Source organism: Taudactylus pleione, unplaced genomic scaffold (genome assembly GCF_031769625.1).
Source record: "Taudactylus pleione unplaced genomic scaffold, aTauple2 ptg000040l, whole genome shotgun sequence".
NCBI lineage: Eukaryota > Metazoa > Chordata > Amphibia > Anura > Myobatrachidae > Taudactylus > Taudactylus pleione.
Window position 1 is genome coordinate 7,141,740 of NW_028284442.1, and position 27,392 is coordinate 7,169,131.

Below are 27,392 nucleotides of genomic sequence, written 5' to 3' on the forward strand. Positions count from 1 at the left end.
GCTTCCGGGTACCTGGTAGCGTAATCCATTATGACCAGAATATACTGGTGTCCCCTGGCAGACTTCATTAAGGGTCCCACCAAATCCATCGCTATTCTTTCAAACGGCACCTCTATGATAGGCAATGGAACTAGTGGACCCTTAAAATGTGACCTGGGAGCATGATACTGACACTCAGGGCAGGATGCGCAAAAGTCAGACACCTCTTTATGAAGCCCGGGCCAGAAAAACCTCTGCATTATTTGCTCAGTGGTTTTCTCTACCCCTAGATGGCCTGCCATTATATGACCATGGGCCAGATCCAACACTGTTCTTCTGTAGGCTTTGGGAACTATTAGTTGTTCCACCATATCTTACCCCTTCTTAGTCACCTGATATAACAAATCCTGACACATTGCCATGTGGGGATAGGACAAAGGACTATCAGGGTCTACGGGTTTACCATCAACTACTTTTACATTCTCCCTGGCTTTTACCAAAGTAGGGTCATTCAACTGCTCCACGGCAAAGACCTCTCTTCTGACCTCTAAATCAGGCAGATGATCACCTGGCCCAACAACACTTCCCACCTCAATGGGAGGCACATCAGTTGGCGGGCCACCATCACGTTCCGCATTCTCTAGTTCGCCAACCATAGTAGAATAAGGGCATAACTCTGACTCAGAAGAAACTCCCTTCTCCACTACATCGACAACCTTCTCAAATGGATCGGGGTTGTTCACCTCTGGAACAAAACGGCTTTCCCACAACTTCCAGAAGTGAGCAAAGTCTCTCCCCAATATTGCATCGTACACCAGACCATGCACCAAACCCACAGAAACTATAGCAGAGCCACATGGTGTCTCGATATTCACCTCGGCCGTAACATAATATCGAGTATCCCCATGTATGCAGGTCACACCAACAGTTTTCCCTGTATGCCTCAAGGGGTTCACCAGCTCAGCTTTTATAAATGTCACCAAGCTACCAGAGTCTAACAGTGCCTCTACTCCGTTGCCATCTACAGTGAGTACACACATGTGCTTATCAGTCTCAGCCTGCCGGTCAGCCATACAGGCTGTCTGTGCAAAGAAAGACCCCCTGCGGTAGACATGAGCAGTATCACATTGCATAGGTTCAGTTGTAAGTGAACAATTAGCGGCAATATGGCCGAAGCCACCACATCGGAAACACTGAGTCATATTAATGTCAAGTCGTTTATGGGGCAAGAACCTTCCTGGCCTGGCAGGCCTGTCTCAAGGTTCTACACCCTCAGTCTTAGGTACATTCCACCGCCCAGCACCCTTCTCCCCTGGAACAGTCTTACCAGTGTCTGTGGGAGTTCGCCGGTGCACCATCGGGGCTCGGTGGGGCATACTCATCAGCTCCTCAGCCGCCACGTACCTCTCCACCAGCTCGACCAACTGGTCCGCGGACTTAGGGTCTGCATGGCTCACCCACTTGCGCAGAGTCACAGGTAATGATCGCAGGTACCGGTCCATCTCGACCCTTTCCACGATCTGTGGTCCCGTCAGCGTCTTGGGCTGTAGCCATTTTGAGGACAGATGGACGAGGTCATGCATCTGTGAACGTGGAGGCTTGTCCCTATGGAACTCCCAGCGGTGGACCCGTTGGGCACGAACAAAGGTGGTGACTCCCAAGCGAGTTAGGATCTCCTGTTTTAGTTTTTTATAGTCCTTGGCATCAGCCAGGCATAAGTCGAAATAGGCCTTTTGTGGCTCCCCAGACAAAAAAGGTGCCACCAGACTTGCCCGCTGCTCCTTGGGCCAACTCTCCCTTTCGGCCGTTCTTTCAAACGCGGTGAGATAGGCCTCCACATCATCGCACGAAGTCATCTTTTGGAGGAAGTGACTGGCTCATACGGAGTGAGTGGGGGTGGGAGGGCCAGTAGCAACATCTCTGGGCCGGGCGAGCAGGTGCTGTACCACCTCATTTATGGCCTGGCAGGTTTCCTCGATGGCGACCTGTTGTTGCCTCTGGGCTGTCTCCAAGGCCAACAGTTGCACCCTGGTGGATTCCTGCTGAGCTCTGGTAGATTCCAGCTGAAGTTTGTTTGTCTCCTGCTGAGCTGCTGTAGCTTGGAGCAAGGCCTTAATAATGTCCTCCATTTTGTCCTGGGGTGTAGGTTGGAAGCTGAACCTTGCCTCTCTGAGCATTGGCTAACGCCTCCTCTATGGGACACCAAGGACACAGCGTTATTTCCACACTTACAAATTGGGTGTCTGTCCCTTTAATTTTTAAATGGAAAGTTTTCCTCTTGCTGCAACTTCAGTGTGGGTGGTTGCCCGCATTCTCCACCATATTGTGACACAGTTAGGTTAGGGGGTCCCTCTCCTGGGTAGAGGACTCCTTCCTTACACACACACACAGCAGCAGGGAAGCAGCACACCAGTCTGGATGCAAGTACAAGCTGGTCGGCGCCAGTCTTTATTGTACAATGTCAGAAATATAAAGAAAACATTAATATAAATCCTAGCCCTGTCAGGGCACTAACTTCACAGGTAGTTCCCTCACTACCAGAACCTGGCAGGGCTTAATGCCCTCGCCAGCAACAAAGCACAGCACAACACTCACAGTTAGGTTTCCAAGTGTCTCTGAGCAAACTCCCTGCCTGCTCTCCCAGGTGAGACACTCAGCCTTATCCAAACTAGGCTTATATTGGCCACTCTCAGGTGGAAACCCTAACAAGCCTGTTACCAGGCTGCGAGAACCAAAACCTGGAGTGGCCGTGGGTGGAGCCCTCCCTCTCCTCTCACCCACAACCCCCAGGTCCCAAACCGGCATTTCAAAAAGCCGAAACTCAAGCCTGCTATACTGCAGACTTTCTCCTGGGGGTTTAAAACACATAAGACAGGAATCTGGGACAAATGTACCTGCCACAGACCACTTTACCAATGATCCTATCACAGTATCTATATATACATATGTATATAATACATATACATAAATATACATATATATATAGTGTGATAGGATCACTGGTAAAGTGGAAATCGTGGAAAGGGTCGTGATGGACCGGTACCTGCGATCATTACCTGTGACTCTGCGCAAGTGGGTGAGCCATGCAGACCCTAAGTCCATGGACCAGTTGGTTGAGCTGGTGGAGAGGTACGTGGCGGCTGAGGAGCTGATGAGTATGCCCCACCGAGCCCCGATGGCGCACCGGCGAACTCCCACAGACACTGGTAAGACTGTTCCAGGGGAGAAGGGTGCTGGGCGGTGGAATGTACCTAAGACTGAGGGTGTAGAACCTTGAGACAGGCCTGCCAGGCCGGGAAGGTTCTTGCCCCGTAAACGACTAGACATTAATATGACTCAGTGTTTCCAATGTGGTGGCTTCGGCCATATTGCCGCTAATTAAGCACTTACAACTGAACCTATGCAATGTGATACTGCTCATGTCTACCGCAGGGGGTCTTTCTTTGCACAGATAGCCTGTACGGCTGACCGGCAGGCTGTGACTGATAAGCACATGTGTGTACTCACTGTAGATGGCAACGGAGTAGAGGCACTGTTAGACTCTGGTAGCTTGGTGACACTTATAAAAGCTGAGCTGGTGAACCCCTTGCGGCGTGAGGGGAAAACTGTTGGTGTGACCTGCATACATGGGGATACTCGATATTATGTTACTGCCGAGGTGAACATCGAGACACCATGTGGTTCTGCTATAGTTTCTGTAGGTTTGGTACATGGTCTGATGTACGATGCAATATTGGGAAGAGACTTTGCTCACTTCTGGAAGTTGTGGGAAAGCCGTTTTGTTCCAGAGGTGAACAACCCCGATCCATTTGAGAAGGTTGTCGATGTAGTGGAGAAGGGAGTTTCTTCTGAGTCAGAGTTATTCCCTTTTTCTACTATGATTGGCGAACTAGAGAATGCAGAGCGTGACGGTGGCCCGCCAACTAATGTGCCTCCCATTGAGGAGGGAAGTGTTGTTGGGCCAGGTGATCGTCTGCCTGATTTAGAGGTCAGAAGAGAGGTCTTTGCCGTGGAGCAGTTGAATGACCCTACTTTGGTAAAAGCCAGGGAGAATGTAAAAGTAGTTGATGGTAAACCCATAGACCCTGATAGTCCTTTGTCCTATCCCCACATGGCAATGTGTCAGGATTTGTTATATCAGGTGACTAAGAAGGGGGAAGATGTTGTGGAACAACTAATAGTTCCCAAAGCCTACAGAAGAACAGTGTTGGATCTGGCCCATGGTCATATAACGGCAGGCCATCTAGGGGTAGAGAAAACCACTGAGCGAATAATGCAGAGGTTTTTCTGGCCCGGGCTTCATAAAGAGGTATCTGACTTTTGCGCATCCTGCCCTGAGTGTCAGTATCATGCTCCCAGGCCACATTTTAAGGGTCCACTAGTTCCATTGCCTATCATAGAGGTGCCGTTTGAAAGACTAGCGATGGATTTGGTTGGACCCTTAATGAAGTCTGCCAGGGGACACCAGTATATTCTGGTCATAATGGATTACGCTACCAGGTGCCCTGAAGCGATCCCGTTGCGCAATACGTCAACCAAGACCATTGCCAGAGAGCTAGTTCATGTCTTTAGCAGGCTGGGTATACCTAAGGAGATACTAACTGACCAGGGTACACCGTTTATGTCCAAAGTCATGAAAGAGTTATGCCACCTGTTCAAAATCGAACAGTTAAGAACTTCGGTTTATCACCCCCAAACCGATGGGCTGGTCGAGAGGTTTAACAAGACGTTAAAACACATGCTTAGGAAAGTGGTCGACAAGGATGGTAGGGATTGGGACTACTTATTGCCGTATTTATTGTTGGCCATAAGAGAAGTTCCCCAGTCCTCCACCGGGTTTTCACCCTTCGACTTGTTGTATGGGAGACACCCAAGGGGGTTACTAGACATTGCCAAAGAGACATGGGAGGGGCAATCTAGTCCTTACAAAACGGTGATTGAGTATGTTTCTCAAATGCAGGAGAGAATTGCTGCGGTAGTGCCAATAGTGAGAGAGCACCTGGAACAGGCTCAACAGGCACAGCAGAGGGTATACAACCGCAATGCTTGGTTACGCAGCTTTGCTCCTGGGGACAGAGTGTTAGTATTGGTTCCCACTGTGGAAAATAAACTTTTGGCTAAATGGCAAGGGCCCTTTGAAATCTTAGAAAGAGTGGGGCAGGTCAATTACAAAGTTTACCAGCCGGGGAAAAGAAAGCCAGAACAGATATACCATATAAATCTGTTAAAGCCCTGGAAAGATAGAACGGTACTGTCGGCCGTCCGAGACCCTCCAGTAAGTCCAGGGCCCTTAGTTCCCGAAATGTGACAGTGGCAAAAACCCTGTCGGCAATTCAACAACAAGAGGTCAAGGAGTTTCTGATTAGAAATAGGGTGCTGTTCTCTGACGTACCTGGGAAAACCTCGGTCATTAAACATGACATCATCACTGACCCAGGGGTTAAAGTTAATCTAAAGCCCTATAGGTTACCAGAAGCACAAAGAGAATCGGTGTAGAAAGAAATTAAAAATATGCTAGAGTTAGGGGTTATTGAAGAATCAGTGAATGGTCAAGTCCCATTGTGTTGATTCCAAAGCCCGACGGGAGTGTGCGTTTCTGCAATGACTTCCCGAAAGTTGAACAGTGTTTCAAAATTCGATGCCTACCCGATGCCAAGAGTGGATGAACTGATTGAGAGACTAGGGACGGCAAGGTATTTAACCACTCTTGACCTAACCAAAGGGTATTGGCAAGTACCGTTAACCGAGAGCGCCAAACAAAAGACAGCTTTTTCAGCGCCAGAGGGCTTGTTTCAGTACAAGATGTTGCCCTTCGGGCTACATGGGGCACCTGCTACCTTCCAAAGAATGATGGGCAGGATTCTAAGGCCCCATAGACGGTATGCGGCTGCTTATCTGGATGACGTGGTCGTTCATAGTCCTGATTGGCAGTCTCACTTACCCAGGGTACAAGCAGTGTTGGACTCCATCTATAAGGCAGGTTTGACAGCCAACCCAAAAAAGTGTTGTCTAGGCATGGGGGAAGTAAAATATCTGGGATACACCATTGGCAGAGGCCTGATAAAGCCTCAGCTCAATAAAGTTGATGCCATACAAAACTGGCCACGGCCTCTGAATAAGAAGCAGGTGAGAGCCTTCTTGGGAATTACAGGGTACTACAGGAGGTTTATACCCAACTTTGCCACCATGGCAGTCCCACTGACTGACCTGACCAAAGGCAAACAAAAAGTCATGGTAGAATGGAGTCCTGAGGCAGAGAAAGCTTTTCAGGAGTTGAAAGTAGCGTTGTGTTCCCAACCAGTCCTGATGACTCCTAATTTTGAAAGGGAATTCATAGTACAAACCGATGCATCAGAAGTAGGTATAGGAGCGGTCCTGTCCCAGAACAAGGAGGGTGAGGAACACCCTATTTTCTATATTAGCAGAAAGTTGAATGTACATGAGAGAAACTATGCCACAGTGGAGAAGGAGGCGTTGGCCATAAAGTGGGCGTTAGAGGCTCTCGGGTACTACTTGGTCGGAAGAAAGTTCAAATTGATCACTGAAAATGCCCCTCTGAAGTGGATGTCTGAAAATAAGGACAGTAATGCGAGAATTACAAGATGGTTCTTGGCGTTACAAACTTTTACATTTTCAGTGGAACACAGGCCAGGAAGCCAGCTGGCCAATGTTGATGCGTTGTCCCGCTTTCATTGTTTGGGGGCTTCAGTTGTTCCGCCCCACAGGTCGAAACAAAGGGGGGGATAAGTGATAGGATCACTGGTAAATTGGTCTGTGGCAGGTACATTTGTCCCAGATTCCTGTCTTTTGTGTTTTAAACCCCCAGGAGAAAGTCTGCATTGTAGCAGGCTTGAGTTTCGGCATTTTGAAAAGCCGGTTTGGGACCTGGGGGTTGTGGGTGAGGGGAGAGGGAGGGCTCCTCCCATGGCCACTCCAGGTTTTGGTTCTCGCAGCCTGGTAACAGGCTTGTTAGTTTTCCACCTGATAGTGGCCAATATAAGCCTAGTGTGTTTAGGGCTGAGTGTCTCACCTGGGAGAGCAGACAGGGAGTTTGCTCAGAGACACTTAGAAAACCTATCTGTAAGTACTGTGCTGTGCTTTGTTGCTGGCGAGGGCATTAGGCCCTGCCAGGTTCTGGAAGTGAGGGAACTACCTGTGAAGTTAGTGCCCCGACAGGGCTAGGATTTATGTTTATATTTTCTTTATGTTATTTCTGACATTGTACAATAAAGACTGGCGCCGACCAGCTTGTACTCGCTTCCAGACTGGTGTGCAACTTCCCTGCTGCTGTGTGTGTGTGTAAGGAAGGAGTCCCCTACCCAGGAGAGGGACCTCCTAATCTGACTGTGTCACAATATATATATATATATATATATATATATATATACACATACAGGTTGATTCTCCCATATCCAAATATTCCAAAATATTCAGAATATTTTTAGCATGACTGAGATAGTGAAACCTTTGCTTTTTGATGGTTCAATGTACACAAACTTTGTTTAAGGCACAAAATTATTAGAAAATAAAGTATAAAATGACCTATAGGCTTTGTATAATGTGTATATGAAACAAATTAATTTCATGTATGTACACAAACTTTGTTTGAACCACAAATTTATTGAAAATATTGTATACAATTACCTTCAGGCTGTGTGTATAAGGTGTATATGAATCAAAAATGAATTCTGTGTTTAGATTTGGGCCCTATTCCTAAGACATTTCAATATGGTATGCAAATATTCCAAAATATGGAATATTCCGATATCCAAAATACCCTTGGTCCCAAGCATTTTGGATATGGGAGACTCAACCTGTATATATACATACATAGATATATATATATATATATATATATATATATATATAGATATATATGTCTATATAGATATACAGTCAGGTGCATAAATATTGGGACATTGACAGAATTTTCATATTTTGGCCTCTATTCACCACCACAATGGCTTTGAAATGAAACAAACAAGATGTGCTTAAACTGCAGACTTTCAGATTTAATTTGAGGGTAATTACATCCAAATCAGGTGAACGGTGTAGGAATTACAACGGTTTCTATATGTGCCTCTCACTTTTTAAGGGGTCAAAAGTAATGGGACAAACTAAACTATCCTAAATCTAACTTTAACTTTTTAATACTTTGTTGCAAATCCTTTGCAGGCAATTACAGCCTGAAGTCTGGAATGCATAGACATCATCAGACGCTGGGTTTCATCCCTGGTGATGCTCTGCCAGGCCTCTACTGAAAATGTCTTCAGTTCCTGCTTGTTCTTGGGGCATTTTCCCTTCAGTTTTGTCTTCATCAAGTGAAATTTTGCATGCTCAATCGGATTCAGGTCAGGGGATTGACTTGGCCATTGCATAACATTCCACTTTTTAGCCTTATAAACTCCTTGGTTGCTTTTGCAGTATGCTTCGGGTCATTGTCCATCTGCACTGTGAAGCGCCGTCCAATGAGTTCTGAAGCATTTGACTGAATATGAGCATATAATATTGCCCGAAACACTTCAGAATTCATTCTGCTGCTTTTGTCAGCAGTCACATCATCAATAAATACAAGGGAACCAGTTCCATTGGCAGCCATACATGCCCACGCCATGACATTACCACCACCATGCTTCACTGATGAGGTGGTATATTTTGGATCATGAGCAGTTCCTTTCCTTCTCCATACTCTTCTCTTCCCATCACTCTGTTACAAGTTGATCTTTGTCTCATCTGTCCATAGGATGTTGTTCCAGAACTGTAATGGATATTTTAGATGTTGTTTGGCAAACTGTAATCTGGCCTTCCTGTTTTTGTGGCTCACCAATGGTTTACATCTTGTGGTGAACCCTCTATATTCACTCTTGTGAAGTCTTCTCTTGATTGCTGACTTTGACACATATACACCTACCTCCTGGAGAGTGTTCTTGATTTGGCCAACTGTTGTGAAGGGGTTTTACTTCACCAGGGAAATAATTCTTTTGTCATCCACCACAGTTGTTTTCCGTGGTCTTCCGTGTCTTATGGTGTTGCTGAGCTCTCCGCTGCGTTCTTTCTTTTTAAGAATGTTCCAAACAGTTGATTTGGCCACACCTAATGTTTTTGCTATCTCTCTGATGGGTTTGTTTTGATTTTTCAGCCTAATGATGGCTTGCTTCACTGATAGTGACAGCTCTTTGGATCTCATATTGAGAGTCGACAGCAACTGATTCCAAATGCAAATGTCACACCTAAAATCAACTCTAGACCTTTTACCTGCTTAATTGATAATGAAATAACGAGGGAATAGCCCACACCTGTCCATGAGTTAGCTTTTGAGTTGATAGTCCCATTACTTTTGGCCCCTTAAAAAGTGGGAGGCATATATAGAAACCGTTGTTAATTCCTACACCGTTCACCTGATTTGGATGTAATTACCCTCAAATTAAATCTGAAAGTCTGCAGTTAAAGCATATCTTATTTGTTTCATTTCAAAGCCATTGTGGTGGTGAATAGAGGCCAAAATATGAAAATTCTGTCAATGATCCCAATATTTATGCACCTGACTGTATATAGATATATATATATATATATATATATATATATAAATATATATATATATATATGTAGATTTCCACCTAACTAAAGATTTTTTGGGGGTACAGAAAGATGTCTGTGATTTTAATTGTTTTTAGTCAAGTTTAGAAATATTGAAAAGTCACTTATAACTTTTTTATATTTGATAATGTAATTGATGGGACCCCCACCAGTTTATTGCCCAGGGGCCCCCACAGACCTTAATCCAGCCCTGGACAAGACAAGCCGTTTGTGGGTGGAAACAGGGGCAGGCCACTAGAAGGTGGAGGTGCAAACGCAGGCGTTCCTGAGCGTCTTAACGCGCTTTCAGAGGCATGCATAATTACAAGACAGCATCATAGTACACATTGAAATTTACACAGAAATGCTCGCAGTGCTTGTGGTGGGGTATAGTGAACCTCAAGCGCTGCGAATGCATCCGATGGTACCTGATATACCAATGGTTGCATACACCCTGGAGATGATGTGAGCATGTGGGCATCTTAAGACAGGCTGGTGGGCATCTGCATACACAAAGCGATCACACGCCAAGACATAGTGGGCGTGCTAATGCCTCGCCGTGCTATCGTCTGCCTTGCCATCACTTAGCCGTATTTGCATATGCTGGGAGTGAGCTTACTTATCTAGCGAGTAGGTCTGAATCAAGCCCAGAGTTCTCAGACCTTATTAGAGTGACAATTACCTATCCCTTGCCCATTGTAATAGTTCCCTTATTTCTTTAAATCAGAAATGATTTATATACGACTCCCTTCATTGCGCTCTCCTATAGCCCTGTATCTCATTCTGTCAGCATTGGGAAAGCTTCCAGGCACGTATACGGCAGAAAAGTACACAGATACAGGATTTGCATGAAACAGCAATGTGTGTGACACGCATGCATGCATTTTCTCCCTTCCTCTCTTTCATTTTGTGTAACAGAGAATATAATCATCACTTCCCTAAGCAGTTATTGTTAAAGTATTTGTCTGAATTGAGGGCCTGATTCAGGGATGGACAATATTGCACAGATGCATGGAAGCGGTTGTGCAATGTCGTCCAACTCATATTCTTCTAATGCAGCAGAAGGTGTCTGTAGGAAAAAGACGCCTCCTGTTAGCATCTGTCCAAGATGCTGCCATGGTCGCGATGGTTGCTGCTTTGGACAGCCTGTGTAAGCTGAAACTTACTCCTGGCCATGGAACTGGATAGCCAGATCCAGGTAGTCTGCATGCAACGACGCAGACCCCAAGTTTGGCGACACAACACCGCTTTATAGAACAGTCCTTGTGTCTGCCCTTGAACCACCACATCATGTCAATCTTCCTGTGGCTAAGGGGGGACTGTGAGCGATCACGCATCTGCACATACTTAGACTCTCAACAATCGGAGATGTACACCAACCATTGGGTTTGTGTACATCACTAAATCATACCCTAGGGGCCGAATGTAATAGGGTGAGAGTTTAGAAAATGTGAGAGTTTAACAGTAAACTCTCACATTGGTTGAGTTTTATCTTCAAAATGGGAAAACATCTGAATGAGATTTTAAATCGTGAGAGTTTTTTAAGTCTAAAAAAACATGCAAGTTCACTCTGTTACTTTGTTTTTGGACTCTATTACATTGGCAAACTTTAAAAAGTGTCAGAAACTCTCACTTTTCTAAACTCTCACCCTATTACATTTGGCCCTAAGTGTGTAAAGAAATTTACCACTTAAATCATATTATAGTTTTCTATAATGGCAATTAGGAATCCGACAAATATTAAGCATCTCCTGAAATTATGTACAGGAAACTCTTTCTAGGCTGCTAAAATGGCACATTTACCAGACATGGCCCCAATAAACATCTTCAGATGGTGTTAGCTATTGTAGCCTATGGGCTACATTATGCCAAAGTTTCCGGGAGCAGGGTCCCTCCCCAGTAATCTCTGCTAGTGAGTATGCAGTCCGCAACCTGCACATGTGCACCAGCGCAGCCAGGGCAAGCAAAGTGATTACATTAGCAATCCATTGCATGCTTAGCACACAGTAACCACCACAACGTGAGCCATGGAAGAAATAAGCAGCACCGTCAATGGGGCAGCACATGCATAGGAGCATATAGAGAGCACTAACACTAGGTGACAGGCCCTCCCCGTACCTGCACTGCCGCCCGCTACATGGCAGGTCTGTCCCCGCAGGTGGCTGTCAGTGGTCCCAATTTTTCTGGGGGAGTGTCCATACACCCTACGCTCCGTGTGATAGAGCCTGCGCCCGGCTGGCCGCCACGTTCTAGTGGCCGAGCCAGGCCGACATAGTAGTGCCCAACTAGTGCAGCGGGATGTCTCTCCCCTGCGCGCTGTGACTTGGTCGCGGGGGTGCTGCACTATGGGAAGAAAGTGGTAGGGAAAGTGGTTCCGCCGCGGTCATGGTGGGCTCAGGCAGCAGGCAAGTGTGGGCGGACGCCGTCTAATTAGACGGTGCCAGTGGGGACACCTCGGCTGCGCCCTTAGGCTGCAGCGCCCCGGGCAATAGCCCTGCTTGCCCGCCCCTAGAACTGCCACAGGATAGTATAGTATATGTAAATTTTTGACTTATTGTAAAAACTGTTACACTATGAAACAATGCAAATAATATGAAAGATTAGAGTCACAGATGTCAGTAAAATGTATAACAGACAATATGATTTGTATGGTTTAATATATATATCTGCTTATGCCACCACATAGAACATTCTTAGAAAACAGTAGTGATTATTGCGGTGTAGGAATAATCCTCCATTAACCAACAAATTGTCTGGTAGGTAATGACCTGAAATTTTTAATTTTTTTAAAGCATACATAAATTACAATTTTTATCATGACTTTCTTATAAAGATGTTGATTGCATTGTGTGCCAGTTTAGTTTTCTTTACAGTATCTGCTGTGTAATTTGAGAACAATTCAATTTGCTAATGAAAGTTACTTTTGCTGTGACTTATTGCAGGTGGCTGCAGAAAACAGTGCCGGCATTGGATCATACAGTGACTCTTTTCTATTTAACACTGCAGAAAGCGGTAAGTTATTTCACAACTTCATATCAGGATATTATACACACAAATAGGAAAACGATAATATTTGAAACCCACTTAGGTCACTGGCCCTCATTCAGAGCCGCTCGTTAGCGGCAGTACGCTCGTTCCGAGCGATGTTTGCACATCTGCGCATGCGTACGCTTTTTAGTACGCATGCGCGAACTAGTCAGTGCGGCCGAAAATCGTTTGTACGCTATATAGCGAGTGCCTGCTATTTTGAGTGACAGAATGAGGCGTATGTGGGTGGTAACAGGGGAAGGTGCTTGAAAATGGGGAGTGGAGATCCGAACGCAGGCGTGCTTAAAGGTCAAAACGGGCGTTTTATGGGTGTGTATATTTAAAACAGCAGCGTCAATGACCACGTCACTGGGTTATTTTAGAGCCAGAACTGCTCGCAAATTTGTGGTAGCAAACACCAACCACAAGAATAGCGAGCAGTTCATACGCTGGTCGATGTACTCGATTAATCTAATAAATAGCGGACATGACGTATGGTGCGAGCGGCCAGGGGGCGTTTTTAACAAATAAACGAGCGTATGTTTTGCTCGTTCGTTCAGACTTAGAGGTGTGAACAGACTGCAATGTGCGTACGGATCATTTGAATAGCCACCCCTTGTTTTTAAACGAACGACCGCAAATAGCGAACGGCTCTGAATGAGGGCCTCTGTGTTCTACAGTTAAAATGACACAGGATACATAACATCACACATATTACATAAATAGCAGAGATAATACATATAATACAAGTTGCATAAAGTGTATAGTCAAAGAGAAAGACATAATGGAGGTATAACATCATGATATCGCAAAAGGCAGGAAGAATAACAAGGAAACACTTGAAATGATGGCATAGTGAAAGAGAATAATTAAAGAAAGATGAAGTGTATGGGATAGGGATCATGGGAGGAAGAGATGGTAGAGGCCATGGAGACAAGAGGAAAGAAGCCCTGCTCATGAGAGATTACAGTGGGGAGGGGCTGACATGAGGAGGAATAGAGTTAAGGTGTGATGTAGTGAGGAAAGACCTGTGTTGACGGTGTTAGGAAGAGTGATGGTAATTAAGAGGTGAGTTTTTAGACAGCATTTAAAGGTTTATTAGCTGGTGGAGAGTCTGAATGATGTATTGTTTTCCATAGGTGAAGGTAGGGACGCAACTAGGTGTATTGTATTGGAAGATGTAATCCAAAGTCTATATCAGTAGTCATCAGGGACGTAACTAGGTATTTGAAGGCCCCATAGCAAAAGTTTGTAAGGGCCACTATGTACCACCCAATTGTGAAAAATGAATATAACAAAGGTAACTTTTACAAGGAAGATTGGCCACTCTAAGCTCTGGACACCATAGCAGCTGCACTCCTTGTACATATGGTAGTTACTCCCATGCCTGCAGCATCACTCTGGTGCAAATAGAAAAGCAGGGGCTCAGGAGATGGCAGTGTACTGTAATTCGGAGCAGGGAGAAGGCCGGGCCCCAGAGGCAGCCCTTTTCTCTGAATCTAATATAGTTACGCCCTTGCCAGTGAGTGGCAGCTGGTCTGCCAAAGATTGGAAGAGTGTGTACAGTGACACAATCCTTTCAGTAGATTGTCCAGCAGATGCAAATCTCAGATCTGCTGCAAAATTGGATAGGCGTGGGGGCATATATTGGTTGTTGAATCTGTGTCCACATCTCCAGTAGGATTGTGTCAACAGTCTGGTCTGGAGTTGAATACACAGAGGATTGGACAAGTGTGTACCCATTTTAAGTCATGCAGCTTCATATTAAATTAATAATTTATTTTATCAATTGTTTCTAAATTAAACAACTGCAGATAAAATGGAGGAAGTTGTCTGAAGGGGTAATGGGGACAGGCCAATTCTTTTTATATAATCCTTGCCTAAAGATGTTATTCAGATTATTTTTCTGAAGATGTTGCAGTTCAAGTCCTTATTGGAAAATGTAATCCAAAGTGCATATCAGTAGTCGTTATCTAAAGTCGCTTAAATAAAGCAGGAACTACCCAGAAAGTATAACTGTAGGGCAAACTGTCACCACAAAATGGCTGCCAGTAGCTGGGCATACTTTATATAGGGCTGTGACCTGCATTGTGACATCACAATGCCTGCAGCCAGCAGCTAGAGATGGCTGTAGCTTAGATCAGCTCTGGGCCCAAATGCCATGCAGCAACAATCTGGTGAGAACTGAAAATCCAGGGCTCAGGAGATGGCAGTGTAACTCGATGCAGGGAAATGGCCGGGCCCAGAGGTGGCCTGGGCCCCATAGTAGCCCAATTTTCTGCACCTACTTAAGCTACGCCCTTGCCTGTTAGTTAAAACTAGTCTGCCAAGGATTGGAAGAGTGTATATGATGACACAATCCTTTTAGTAGATTGTTTTAATAGATGCAGATCTGAGAGCTGCTACAAAGTTAGACAGGTTTGGAGATAAAATGGAGGGAGGTGTCTGAAAGGGTAACAGTGGTTGTAGAATTTGGCTGGTTGCCCCCACAAGTAGGATAAACATAGGGTGGTAAGGTGCTGCACCCCAAGCATGAAAGAAAATCCCTGATGAAAATGGCGTTATATTAAAAGGCATTGAAATGTTGACTGTACCCGCCGCCTGAGAGACATTTCTTTTGTCGCACCTTACCAATATATATAACTGAAAATAACTAGCTGCTAGGCAACGAAAAGAGAGCTCTATGTTAATATCTATATCAAGAAATTACACATAATTTGAATGTGTAATTGATATGTATATTGATAGCATTTTTAATATGTAGACTAAAGATTTTGAAATAAGCTTTTGTTGACATTTCACCTATAACTGTAGTACAATTAGTTGGTTGAAGAATTCCCTCTTAACATTGTTTGATATTTACTATGATGAGTGAATTCCCAAAGCTTGATTTGTCTCCTGAGATTGATTTGATCCAGCTGCACATCTCACTTTCTTCTCTATGAAGATTTATTAAGTTTGGCTACTTTGTAACATTCCCTTTGACAGCTAAATCTCTTTGCTGATAAGGTATAAGATATGCTAAGTTATTTTTTTAAGATATATAAAAGCATTTTTCAGTAAGAGCATGTACCAATAGATGTCTGAAGAGGAAAATGTTATCCTAGATTTTCATGAAGAGGGATGCATTTTGTGCTTAGTTTGTGCCGAAAAAGCAGTGGAATTACTATGTACACTACAAGAGCACAAATTGTGTACAGGCCACCAAAACATGTATTAAACTGGGCAGGCCCATTATACAGGGGTTAAGCTAGGCGTTCTTTGACCTGGAGCACAGACCCCCCCCCCCTCCCCCCTGAGCCCCCTCCCACATACACACTCATATCTAAATACATAATGTATAAAGCGTATAAGAAGGGTAAACATCCCCACATGTCATCAGACATTCCTACATGACAATTACATGCTCCACAGACCTCCCTACTGGTCTTATCTCACATCAAAATATTCAGAAAAATCATCTGCACAGTCCATACCTCACTGCTGTGTCTATGTTTGCTCATGCTGCAACCACATCTACAATTGCTGGGGTAACTGTTGAACTCCAAAGTGAAAAAAGTATAAATGGCCAACATACATCTCAGACCTCCCACATGCCCTTTAGCATTCCCCACATGCCAACAGACCTCCCCACATGCCCCTTTCATCTCTCCACATGCTATCGGACACCTCCACATGCAATTTTCTTCTATTCACATGAAATCGGACCCCCTCACATAGCCATCGGACCTCTCCACATGCCCCTTACATGCCATTAGACTTCCCCACTTGCCCATTTCATCTACCCACATAATCACAGCCCTATACATACCCAATAGACCCCATACATGCCCCTTACATGTCATCAGACATTCTCACATGCCTCATACATGGCATCAGGCTTGACCACATGCCCCTTGCATGCCATCAGACATCCACGCATGCCCTTTACATACCACCAGACATCCACACATGTCAGTAGATATTCCCACTTGCCCCTTACATGCCATCAGACATGGCAATGCCCCTTGCATGCCCATCAGACATCCTCACATGCCCCTTACATGGCTTCAGACATCCAAACATGACCCTTGAATGCCATCAGACATCCCTACATGCCAATTACATGCACATCAGACATCCCCATATGCCTTTTACATGCATATCAGACATCCCCACATGTGCCTTACCCATCAGTCATCACACATTCTCACATGCCTCATACATGTTATCAGGCTTGCCCACATGCCCCTTGCATGCCATCAGGAATTCATACATGCCACTTACATACCACCAGACATCCACACATGTCAGTAGATATCCCCACATGCCCCTTACATGCCATCAGATATCCCCCATGTCCCTTATATGCCCACCAGACATCCCCACATGCCCCTTGCATGTCTTTAGACTTCCTCACATGCCAATTACATGCATACCAAACTTCCCTACCTGCCCTAACATGCCCATAAGACATCCCCACATGCCACTTGCATGCCACCAATCATTTCCACATATCCCTTGAATGTCATCAGACATCCACACATGTCCCTTGCTTGCCATTAGATATTCCCACATGCCTCATACATGCCCATCAGACATCCCCACATAGCATTAGATATCCCCACATTCCCATCAGATCACCCACACATGCAAAAAGACCTTCCTATATAGTGTCCCCAGTTGTAGTTTCCCTTGTGCCCCTAGTAGTAAGCCCCTTATATAGTGCCCCAGTAGTAGTTTCCTCCCCAGTAGTAGTCCCCAGTAGAGGTTCCCCCTCCCGATGCAGTGACCCCAGTAGTAGCCCCCCCCCTGTAGTGCAGACACACAAGTAAGAAATAAATAAAAAAAATACACTTACCTTAATCCACACTCCGGCTCCGGCCACTGTTCCCGCCGCCGCACATCAGTCCTCCCGGGCTGGCTGGCGCGCTCTGCATTATGGAAGAGATGTCATGACATCATGACATCTCTCCCATTACCCACTGCAAGAGCTGGACGGCGGAGCTCATGAGTGAGCTCCAGCCCGGCTCTTGCAGTGGGCGCTGCAGCAGTCAATGAGAGTCTGTCTGACTCTCATTGGCTGCTGGTTAACACACACATCACTGCCACACTGGCAGCGATGTGTGTGTTAAACTGCACAGCCTGAGCCTGCCACCTGGCGCTATTGGGTAAGCGCTCAGGGGGAGGGAAGGTGCTCGGCTGTGCAGCACAGGACCAGCGCTGGGCACAGGGAAGTCTATTGCCGGTCCTGCGGAAATGTGTAGCGCTGACCGCACACACTGCGGTCAGCGCTACACTGCCTAACCAGGGCAGGCCGATACCGTGGCCAGCGGTGCCGACCCCCACCCCACCCCCCGCGCTATCAATCATACAGTGCCCAGGGCACATGCCCTGCTTGACCCCCCCTTAGTTACGCCACTGCTGGTAGGGCTACTAGAGGGTTCATGGGTCCCCTAGGTGCTGATCTCCATCAGACAGCACAGCAGCCTTTGCTTAAATAATTTCCATGAGGCTGCTGAGCACCAGGTGTCAGAAGAGAATGTGATAAGTTCCTCCTAACAGAGCTCAGCATATGCACTTCAGACCTGATGTGTATGACTCTCTATATAGTAGCTGTACCTTCTTAAGCTCAATGCATTACACTCCTAACACCCTCGCAATGCAATCCCTGGTGCAGCCTCAAGACCTCTCGCTGCTTGTTCTGCCAGCAACCCTAACTTTTCCATCATCATGAATCATGATATGTCATCACCAGTGTTTCCACTTTCAAATTTCCAGATTTCCTGGTAAAAAATAGTTTTAAAATGTTGTGGTAAACATAGCATGACAGCTAACAAATCTTAGTACAGAAACTGATAAGGTAATTTTACTTGAATAGAAAGTATATTTTTTCTTGGTCAGAATCAAATTTCCCTATTATCAGGAAAATAATTCCAGGAAATGGAAATACTACTAATGATCATGGTCAGATTTCCCTCAACCTGCTACTATGTGTGTGCTGAGATTGTCAGGGATTTATTAGCGTGATGTCCCACCTACTTGGCATGAACCAAGACAAGTCCTGCCCACCTCATCTTTTCTTACCTCTCTCTGAAACTCCTGGATACACACAGTGCTCAACTGAATCCCTGCTTGCTACTGATTCAGGCATGGAGTAGAAAATCAATCTATCCATTTCCTATGTCTCTATAACTCTGCTAACCAGCGGCTCTTCCCAAAACACCCACAAACATAGGTGCCCAGCCTCATAACTTTAATAAGGTGAGGTCTCAGTACTGACATAATGGGTGCAAGGTGTGCAGTGCACACAGACCCCTGGGTCCAGGAGGGTGCACACACTGCAGAGCTGCAGAAATCACCAGAAAAATGGCCACCACGGGCAGTAGAGATATCCCAGGAATGCAACGCTGGTCCATGTTCCCGGAGACCTGCGCATGCACAGTAGACTCTGGCACAATTCCAGTGTCTACTGTACCACCGGAGAGGAGGGGGCCCGATTTAAGCCTGCACTCGGGCCCCCTCCTCTCTTAAACCACCTCTGGGTCTGAGCATGTCTTCCTCTTCTGGGTGTAACCAGCGCAGCTTAGCGTGTGTAATGGTATCTGATAATAATTCCCATGTGTGCAGTGTGTACTGCACCTATTGTGCTAATCTTACTTGTATTGCTGAATTGGAGGTATTGGAAGTACCTAGGTCTGTATTTGTGTGGAGTCTGACGTTGTAGTCACTATATGTCGGTTTTTCTTGTTTTATACCTGCAGAATATTTGCAGTGGTGTGTATAGTACAGAGAATAGCAGGGTGCATACACTGGGCTCACTCCTGTTAGGTGCAAGTATAGGCCTGCAAGTCAATCTCACGGCAATCATGGCAATCACTCGTTGCATGATGGTCTCTGTAGCCCAGCAGCATGCGAGTAACTGTCCTCCTCTCCTGGCGCTGGTTGGGATAAATTGTCTGTACAGGGATACTCTTTTGTCTGCATGTGTTCCCGGAGCTGCGCAGTAGAGCTTTGTTAGTGTTGTGTCTGTGAGTGAGGAGACTGGGAGAGAGCAGTGATGTCTGCATACAGAGGCCAAATCAGCAAAAACAAAGACCTCTCAGGCGTACTGATCTCTGTCATCAGGTATGTGGTGTGGCTGGTTACTCCAGCTGCTTCTGAGGGGATGACATTCAGTGAATTAGGAGTGCCAAAATGAAATTATATCTTGGTCCCCCCAAAACTAAAAATTTTGTGGTACCCATGCCCGCAATTACGTATTTTCTATTCAATGGGGATCTGAAAGCAGTCTGTATCTTCCCCATTCAAATATAGTGTCAGTCTGGGCAACTATACAAGTGTACAAGTGTCGAAATTCTGTTCCACCATATTCCAGCCCAAATGAAGTCCAAGATGCATGTTAAGTACTAACAAATAGTTATTTATTCCTATTATATATTCCTCAGGGAATATAAGGGACACATAAATGCACTATATGGATATTTGTGCTCAGTTATCAACACACCTTTTGAAGCATCAGTGTCTAATTCTCAATGCTTGTACTTTGGGCACAGACAAAACAAGATGAGTTGATCTGTCTTTAGAAACTTTACTGGAAAAGAGTATCTGGGTAGGGTGTTCTGTTAAGCAATGAGCAAAGGTCTGTACACATTGTGGAATTCATTAAAGGACACCATTGAATCTTTATGCTGTCGTAATGTTGCTCAAATGATTTCAGAAATTGTTTTGTACAAATGAGATCCCTAGGGGGCTGCAGACCTCACCTTAGAAATCCAACTTTGATCACTTAGGTACCATTCCCTAGTGCTGATTAAGGCAGTTGGCTCCACAGTTGTAGTATGGAATGTGCTTAGCCAATATATATAAATAAGTATTTATGTGTTGTTTAGAGAAATAGCATAGTTTATATGTTTGTCCAAGAGGTTAATGCAAGAGAATCTCCAAATAAAACTAAAACTAAAGATAGGACACCAATTCTTTCCTAGCTGCTATGCAAGATGCAACTGAAGCCAGGCAATAGATGCCTGGCTTCAGTTGCAGTCCAGAACTATCATTGGCATTCAGGAAGGAAGTTAATTCTCAACACACCAGCTCCACTTTTCTGAGCTGACTCTTTTATGGAATTCTTTGGGGGCAGGTGATTATCACTCCCTTCAGAGATTCTTGTTAATTGGCCTTAAACCTCAATTTGGGTATTCTCACTCCTTTTTGATGCCTCGTTTTCCAATATGAAATGTAAGTATAATAACGGTAGTGTAATACTGTTGTTTCAGTACTGATTCAGAGGTGGACCCCCGAAGCTGTGTCTATTGTTGGTCGCCCATCTGCAACTTTATGCAAATGCCACTACAAAGTCCTTCCCTTGTATACAGCTATTCGTCTGAATGTACATGGACCAAAAATGCCCACTTTCAACATCCGTATTTTAGCTGTTTTTATAAATTTTTAAAGAAATCCAGATGCAAAACCAAAACACTTTAGGGTGGCTTTGCCAAAACCAAAACGCAGTAATGGTTTAGAAACAAAACACGGGGGGTCTGCGCACATATAATGTTAAGTGTAGTTTAGTATTGTCAGGGAGATGCCTTTTTTATTGTTGGTAAACTCTATCTTTTTTTTTAATACTTAAAAGCAACAATTTGATTTATTTTTACACTTGGCAACCTTGTCTATTTTCCCTTAACAGCTCTAACTAATACATAAAACATAATTCTTTAACCTGTTGACTTGATTGCTTTGACTTAATAGTGTAAATCTTAGAAGATTGTATTTTTATTAGTATTTTATTATGTTATGTTGAACGTTTAGATCTATTGCAGTTTTATCAGAAAGAAATACATATTGTACACATAATGCTGTAAAGTATTATATTTTATCACCTGTCTTAAAGGTCACATAAGGCATGCATCAAAACCTCACTCCTTATAATGTGAATTACGTTATCGTTATTATAAGAAATATTTTACCTTTTATTTAGAGATTAGACTGTAACAAATCCTTAAATATTTATTTCCTTTTCATGAACTTTAGTTCACTTTTAAAGCCGTCATTTTTCTTTTTATTGATATGTTCAAGCAGCGATGAGTTAATCATCCTACATGCTGAAGCTCAAATAAGTAGGATAAAATATTGCTATTTTATTAAAAAATAATAAAAATACATCACCTGCCCTATCAGAGATTTCCTTTCATGTGCTGAAGCACAGTCTGCATAATTCTGTGCTTGTAGGTGTACTTAGTGTAGCATAACAGCCTTATCATTTACAGTACATTAAGTGGGTTAAATAAGTATCAATATACTCATTTAACCCACTTAATATACTCAATAGTATATTTACTCACTGAGCTTTCCACTTGGCATCATATTTTTACATTTTAAGATTGAAGTGGATGAGAATTACCTGTGAAATTCTGTGGTATTCAGCTTGATGCATCACAGCAAAATCTACTCCAAGTGTATTTATAACTAAAATAAAAGTAATATACTTTCCTTAATCTTAAACCTTTTTCTTTGTTCTCCTCCCCTTAAAAATATATGTAAGACAGGGACGTTTTAAAAGAGAAGAGGGCCCGTGTGCAGACTCAGTGTCTAATTCTAATCAGTGACTCACTGATCCCCCTCACCTCATCCCCCCACATTCTAGCTTGGTGCCAGCATCTACTGCGCATACTTGGGTCTCTAGGAAAATGGCGCCTGCATCTTATTCCTAAGGAGATGTCAATTGTGCATGCGCATACCTCCCAACTGTGCCACTTCTGGCAGGACAGTCCCACTATTCAGGTACTGTCCCCCCATCCCACCCACGGGCTGCAGTGTCCCACATTGGGGGGAAGTTGGGGGAAATGAATCTCACCGCTGTTCTGCAGAGCAGTGCAGTAGATTCTGGCGAATGTGAATAGGACGCACGAAAATACGCTCTGCACTACCGAGTCACACAGTGCTCACGTGTTATGTATGTGGACACATCTATATAACTATATATAGGTGCAGGGTGTGCGGTGTGGGCCCCCCTGGAGCCAGGGGCCTGTGTGTACCGCACACTCTGCACCCATTATAGATACGCCATTGATGTAAGCATGGCCACCAGGAGCCACGCCGGTACCGGGTGACAGGGGGTGTGACCTAATAGCGGGATGCTAGCCACGCCTCCTTAGGAAAAACCCCCCCAAAAAAACATTTTAGAGCATTGGGAGGGGGGGCGCTGTGAGACCCTCAGCCCAGCGCACAGCCAATGGGGGGCGCGATCAGCGTGCTCGCACCCCCATAGGCATAGGAGACTGCTCCAGCTGCTGCTTAGCAGCTGCGAGCAGTCTCCCACTGCAGCTGGGCTGCTGAGATGTAGAAGGGAGGGGGGGGGGTGCCGGACCCGGGCCCCCGCCGGGCCCCTCCAGCAAGCCAGGGCCCGGGTAGTTTGTACCTGCTGCCCCCCCCTCTCGGCGCCTCTGGATGTAAGAGTGATAAACAGACATTGAGCCTGATTCAGAGGCACCTCCTTGATGCATCTGCGATCCCAGCACTGCGACTGAGGTTAGTGTTAGCAACCATCAGGTTAGTGTACATCTCTGAATCAGCCCCAGAGTGTGCTTTGTTCAATATGATTCCCCTAATCAGGGCGGCGTATAAGAATTTTTATGGAATTCTTTGGGGGCAGGTGATTATCACTTCCCTTCAGAGATTCTTGTTAATTGGCCTTAAACCTCAATTTGGGTATTCTCACTCCTTTTTGATGCCTTGTTTTCCAATACATCACATGAAATGTAAGAGATAATACGGTAGTGTAATACTGTTTAAACGGTTTATTCAATATAAAAATAAAATGTCAATTATCAACATAATGGGGTTAAAGTAAAGGTGGAGTTTCTGTATACTTATCTTCTCCCTCCCTTCTGATGGAGTTTGGGAACTTCTGTTATAAGTCCGATGGATCCTGTAGTTCTTGCAACCAACAAATTTCGAGCTATATATTGTAGCTCTTGGTCAAAGCATTGAAACTAGTTGCCCAAATATCCTCCTTTTATAGTAGTAGCTAGTCTAACTTCTGGTTCTGCTTACTGCATTTAACTGTCCTTTTATGCAATGTTCTTCTTATGGGTATTCATATTTATGTTTATAATGTCCAAGTTTATTGAATTTACAGTGATGTGGAGGGGTTTAGTCTTATTACTGTTGTTATATCTTCTCCCCACTTCCGGATCGCGATCATGACCGGAATTAAGTACCGTTGCCCCACTTCCGATTCATTTTTGCCCCAAATTCAGGTTTGACACCACTTTTCCACTTGCACCTGATGGAGCGTATATAGGTGGCAATGGTTTGTATATAGGTTAAATTGACTGAATGTGTAGTTGGAATTGGGCGCTTTGCTGAGTATTTCTTATGTAGAGATCCATCTAATTTCTGATGGATTCCTTACACCATGTGCAGTATAGGGCGGTGCATGTGCAGTGCTTATAATAATGAAGGCTGCTTCCTCAAGTTGATGGATGGGACAGTACAGTCATGTGTACAACTCAGCATATGGGTATATTTACACATTTAGGGCTTGATTCAGAGGTGGACGCCCGCAGCTGTGTCTATTGTTGGTTGCCCGTCTGCGACTTTATGCAAATGCCACTACAAAGTCCTTCCCTTGTATACATCCATTCGTCTGAATGTGCATGGACCAAAATGCCCACTTTCATCATCGGTATATACTGAAATATCGATTGATGCGTCCTTAGATTTCACCATCAGTCACACCATCAAAACTTTCACCAGGCCAACGTCAGGTACAGTTTCTCTGTCCAAGTATGGCTTCCTATGTGCATGGTACCCAACCACTTTCACCAACATTGACCATCTCCATGCGTTTGCTTAGACAACTGTCACCGCACAGAAATGCCCACTATATTTTCAATACACTTCTCCCTGCTTGGACCTGAAAAACTGCAACTCTGCATGGGAACAATTGGGACACATGTGCGGTGTATCTTAGACACATGCGCAGTAACAACGAAATCAGACTACAAAATATGGCTACAAGAGTATTAAGAAATGGTCATAATCTTTTAACCCTTTCGTGCTTAACCTGCTATTTATATGCTTCCTACCATTGCCACCACATTTAAATGGTGGATCATGTTCTTATAAATCTAGGTTACTCCAGGGTTGCCGACATTCTGACTGCCCATTCCGGGAGGGAGCAGCCAGATCGGCATAGCAGGGGGTGTGTCCGGCATAGGGAGCGTGGCCAAACAGTTTACCCAGCATTTGTGGGCAGAGCGGGGGATGTGACCACCTGATCTCGTCATTTTCAGCTTGAATCGCGTCAACACCACCCCCAAACTCCCCCCTCCCACTGCAGCGGGAGTTTCTTTGGAAAAATCTCAATGACTTTGATTTCTGCTATGCAACTTCAAGAGGTATCCTACCCACCGCCTTTCCCTCCTTGTCATAATGATTGTTCAAAAACTAAATTTGAAGTCTTTACACAGTTTAATTGCATTTTCTTATTGTTTCATGTTTTGTATATATAATTTCCTCAATACAAATCATTTTAATGTTTTGCAATTGATATTTTAGCATATTTTATTATTCTCAGATGTTTGCTGTTGAACTCCCAGAGACTGGGTGGAATATTAAAGTAACTATGGGCCTCATTTATCAATGAGTTTTATCACTCACAACGAGTGATAAAACTCATTGCATATGATAAATGGTGCTCCAGCCAATCACCAACTAACTGTCATTATTCAAACAGATGGCAGTTGGGAGCTGATTGGCTGGAGCGCCATTATCATATGCAACAAGTTTTACCACTCGTTGTGAATTATAAAACTCAAATGAGGCCCTGAAATTGGTAATATTCCCTCCATACAATGTTTAATTACGGAAATTATTTTGCTTGCAAGCATTCACAGTTTATGCATTAATGGAACTGGAGACAATGGAGTATATTTACTAAAGTGAGAGATTTTAGAAATGGAGATGTTGCCCATAGCAACCAATCAGATTATACTTAAAATTTAACTAGCACCTTCTAGAAGATAATAGCTAGAATCTGATTGGTTGCTATGGGCAACATCTCCACTTCCAAAAGCTCTCACTTTAATAAATATACCCCATTGTTTCTATTTGACATGATTATGTTTTGAAATTCCAGAAAATATTTGGAAAGATATATACTAGTAGTAAAGGGACCTGGCATATGCCAGGTCACCTTGGTCCACCCTCTCTCCACGCTGTTCACTGCCTCTGAGAATGTATATGGTCTTCTGAAATGTGTTGTAAATAAATGTAGAGCATACTTGCCGACTTTTAATCGAGAGTCTCCCGCAACTTCCGGGAGTGTAGGGAAGTATGATGTAGAGACGTTTTCTGTCCTTTCCGGCTGGTTTGTGCCTTTGCTGCAGTGGGAGCCATTGGTTAGGGGGTTGCGCTCCACTACACATTTTGGAGATGGGACAGACATTAGCCAATTATTATATAGATATTGGTCGGTAACTATGAGAGTAACACTATTTACTTAACTTAGAGTTAGGGCTGATTATTGGTGCCTACAGATATGTATGTGGTTTATTTTTATATAGTATTGTTCATATTATATTCTTATTTTTTCAATATGAAATATTTTTATTAGTAAATGTGGGTTAAATTGTAATTGTATATTTCTGTAACTAAACCAGCACCTGCCACACTTTATTTGTATTTTAGTTGCGTTAATGGTCCTATAATTTGCATTTTATATTCTCTTACATTGATTTTATTTCTTTGACAAAATAAAGAACTACCGCACTGGTCCAGTTCGACAAACACCCTATAATGCTATTCAAGTATTGTAATATTATAAATATGAATGGAGTTCAACAGGGTGTGTGCTACCAACTACCAATTTGCATGCATACAAGAAAAGAAGAGATTAGTATTATGGTGAACTATTCGAAGGAGTCAAAAATTAATTAAATAAAATATAATCTTTATTGGTATTGTTTAAAAATATATAATCAATCCCCTCCAGGATTTGGAATAACAGCGAAGTATTACAATATAGAAGTAACAATAATACTCAGCTGGCAGCAGCTTACAAAGATACGTAGCCTCTGCAATAAGTCTCAAAGTATAGCTGATTAATCTGTCTAATTGAGCTTACTTGTTAATAACCCATTAATTATTGATAGTAATATACAAAGATCTACAAGTAAAATGGTGGGAAGGTAATGTAACTTCTATTGGTATGACCATTGACTATTCCTTCATCTGTAATAGCAATATTTAGTCCTGTTTATGGATTCAGTTATAATTAATGGGTTATTAAGAAGTATGCTCAATTAGACTGATTCATCAGCCATACTTTGAGACATAATGCAGAGGCTACATATCTTTGTAAGCTGCTGCCAGCTGAGAATTATTGTTACTTGTAACACTCTAATTGAACTCATAGTATTTAAAGTAGATTTGATACTATTCTTTCACAAACTGCTGGCAGAACTAACATACAAGGGTCTATTTACTAAGCTCTGTTAGGAGATAAAGTGAATGGTGATTGGCTGGTACCTTATCACCATTCACTTTGTCTCCTAACACAGCTTAGTAAATAGACCCCACAGTAATCTAAGGACTTTCCTGTTTTCCTAAGGAGAACAGCATGTTATATATAGCCAGATGAGACTGCAGTAGCACATAATAATACAGTGGGATAATTTTCTGTATCATTATCATATGGTATTGAGCATACAGGAGAAAGGAATCATTACTTCCTGATTCTATTGGATAATCACCATATTTAATAACCAGGGGGAAACATATATTCCCTATTTAATTAATTCTTAATAATTAAAATATATCCATTC

The 27,392-nt window shown here is 43.8% G+C and overlaps 1 protein-coding gene across 1 annotated transcript in view; it reads left to right on the forward strand.

The window, feature by feature from the left end:
• Positions 1–27,392, forward strand: part of PTPRQ (protein tyrosine phosphatase receptor type Q) — a 388,123-nt gene that overhangs the window by 161,600 nt on the left and 199,131 nt on the right. The window contains exon 21 of the mRNA XM_088455386.1: positions 12,498–12,567. Within this exon, the coding sequence (XP_088311512.1) occupies positions 12,498–12,567 (70 nt within the window). The remainder of the gene's footprint in view (positions 1–12,497; positions 12,568–27,392) is intronic.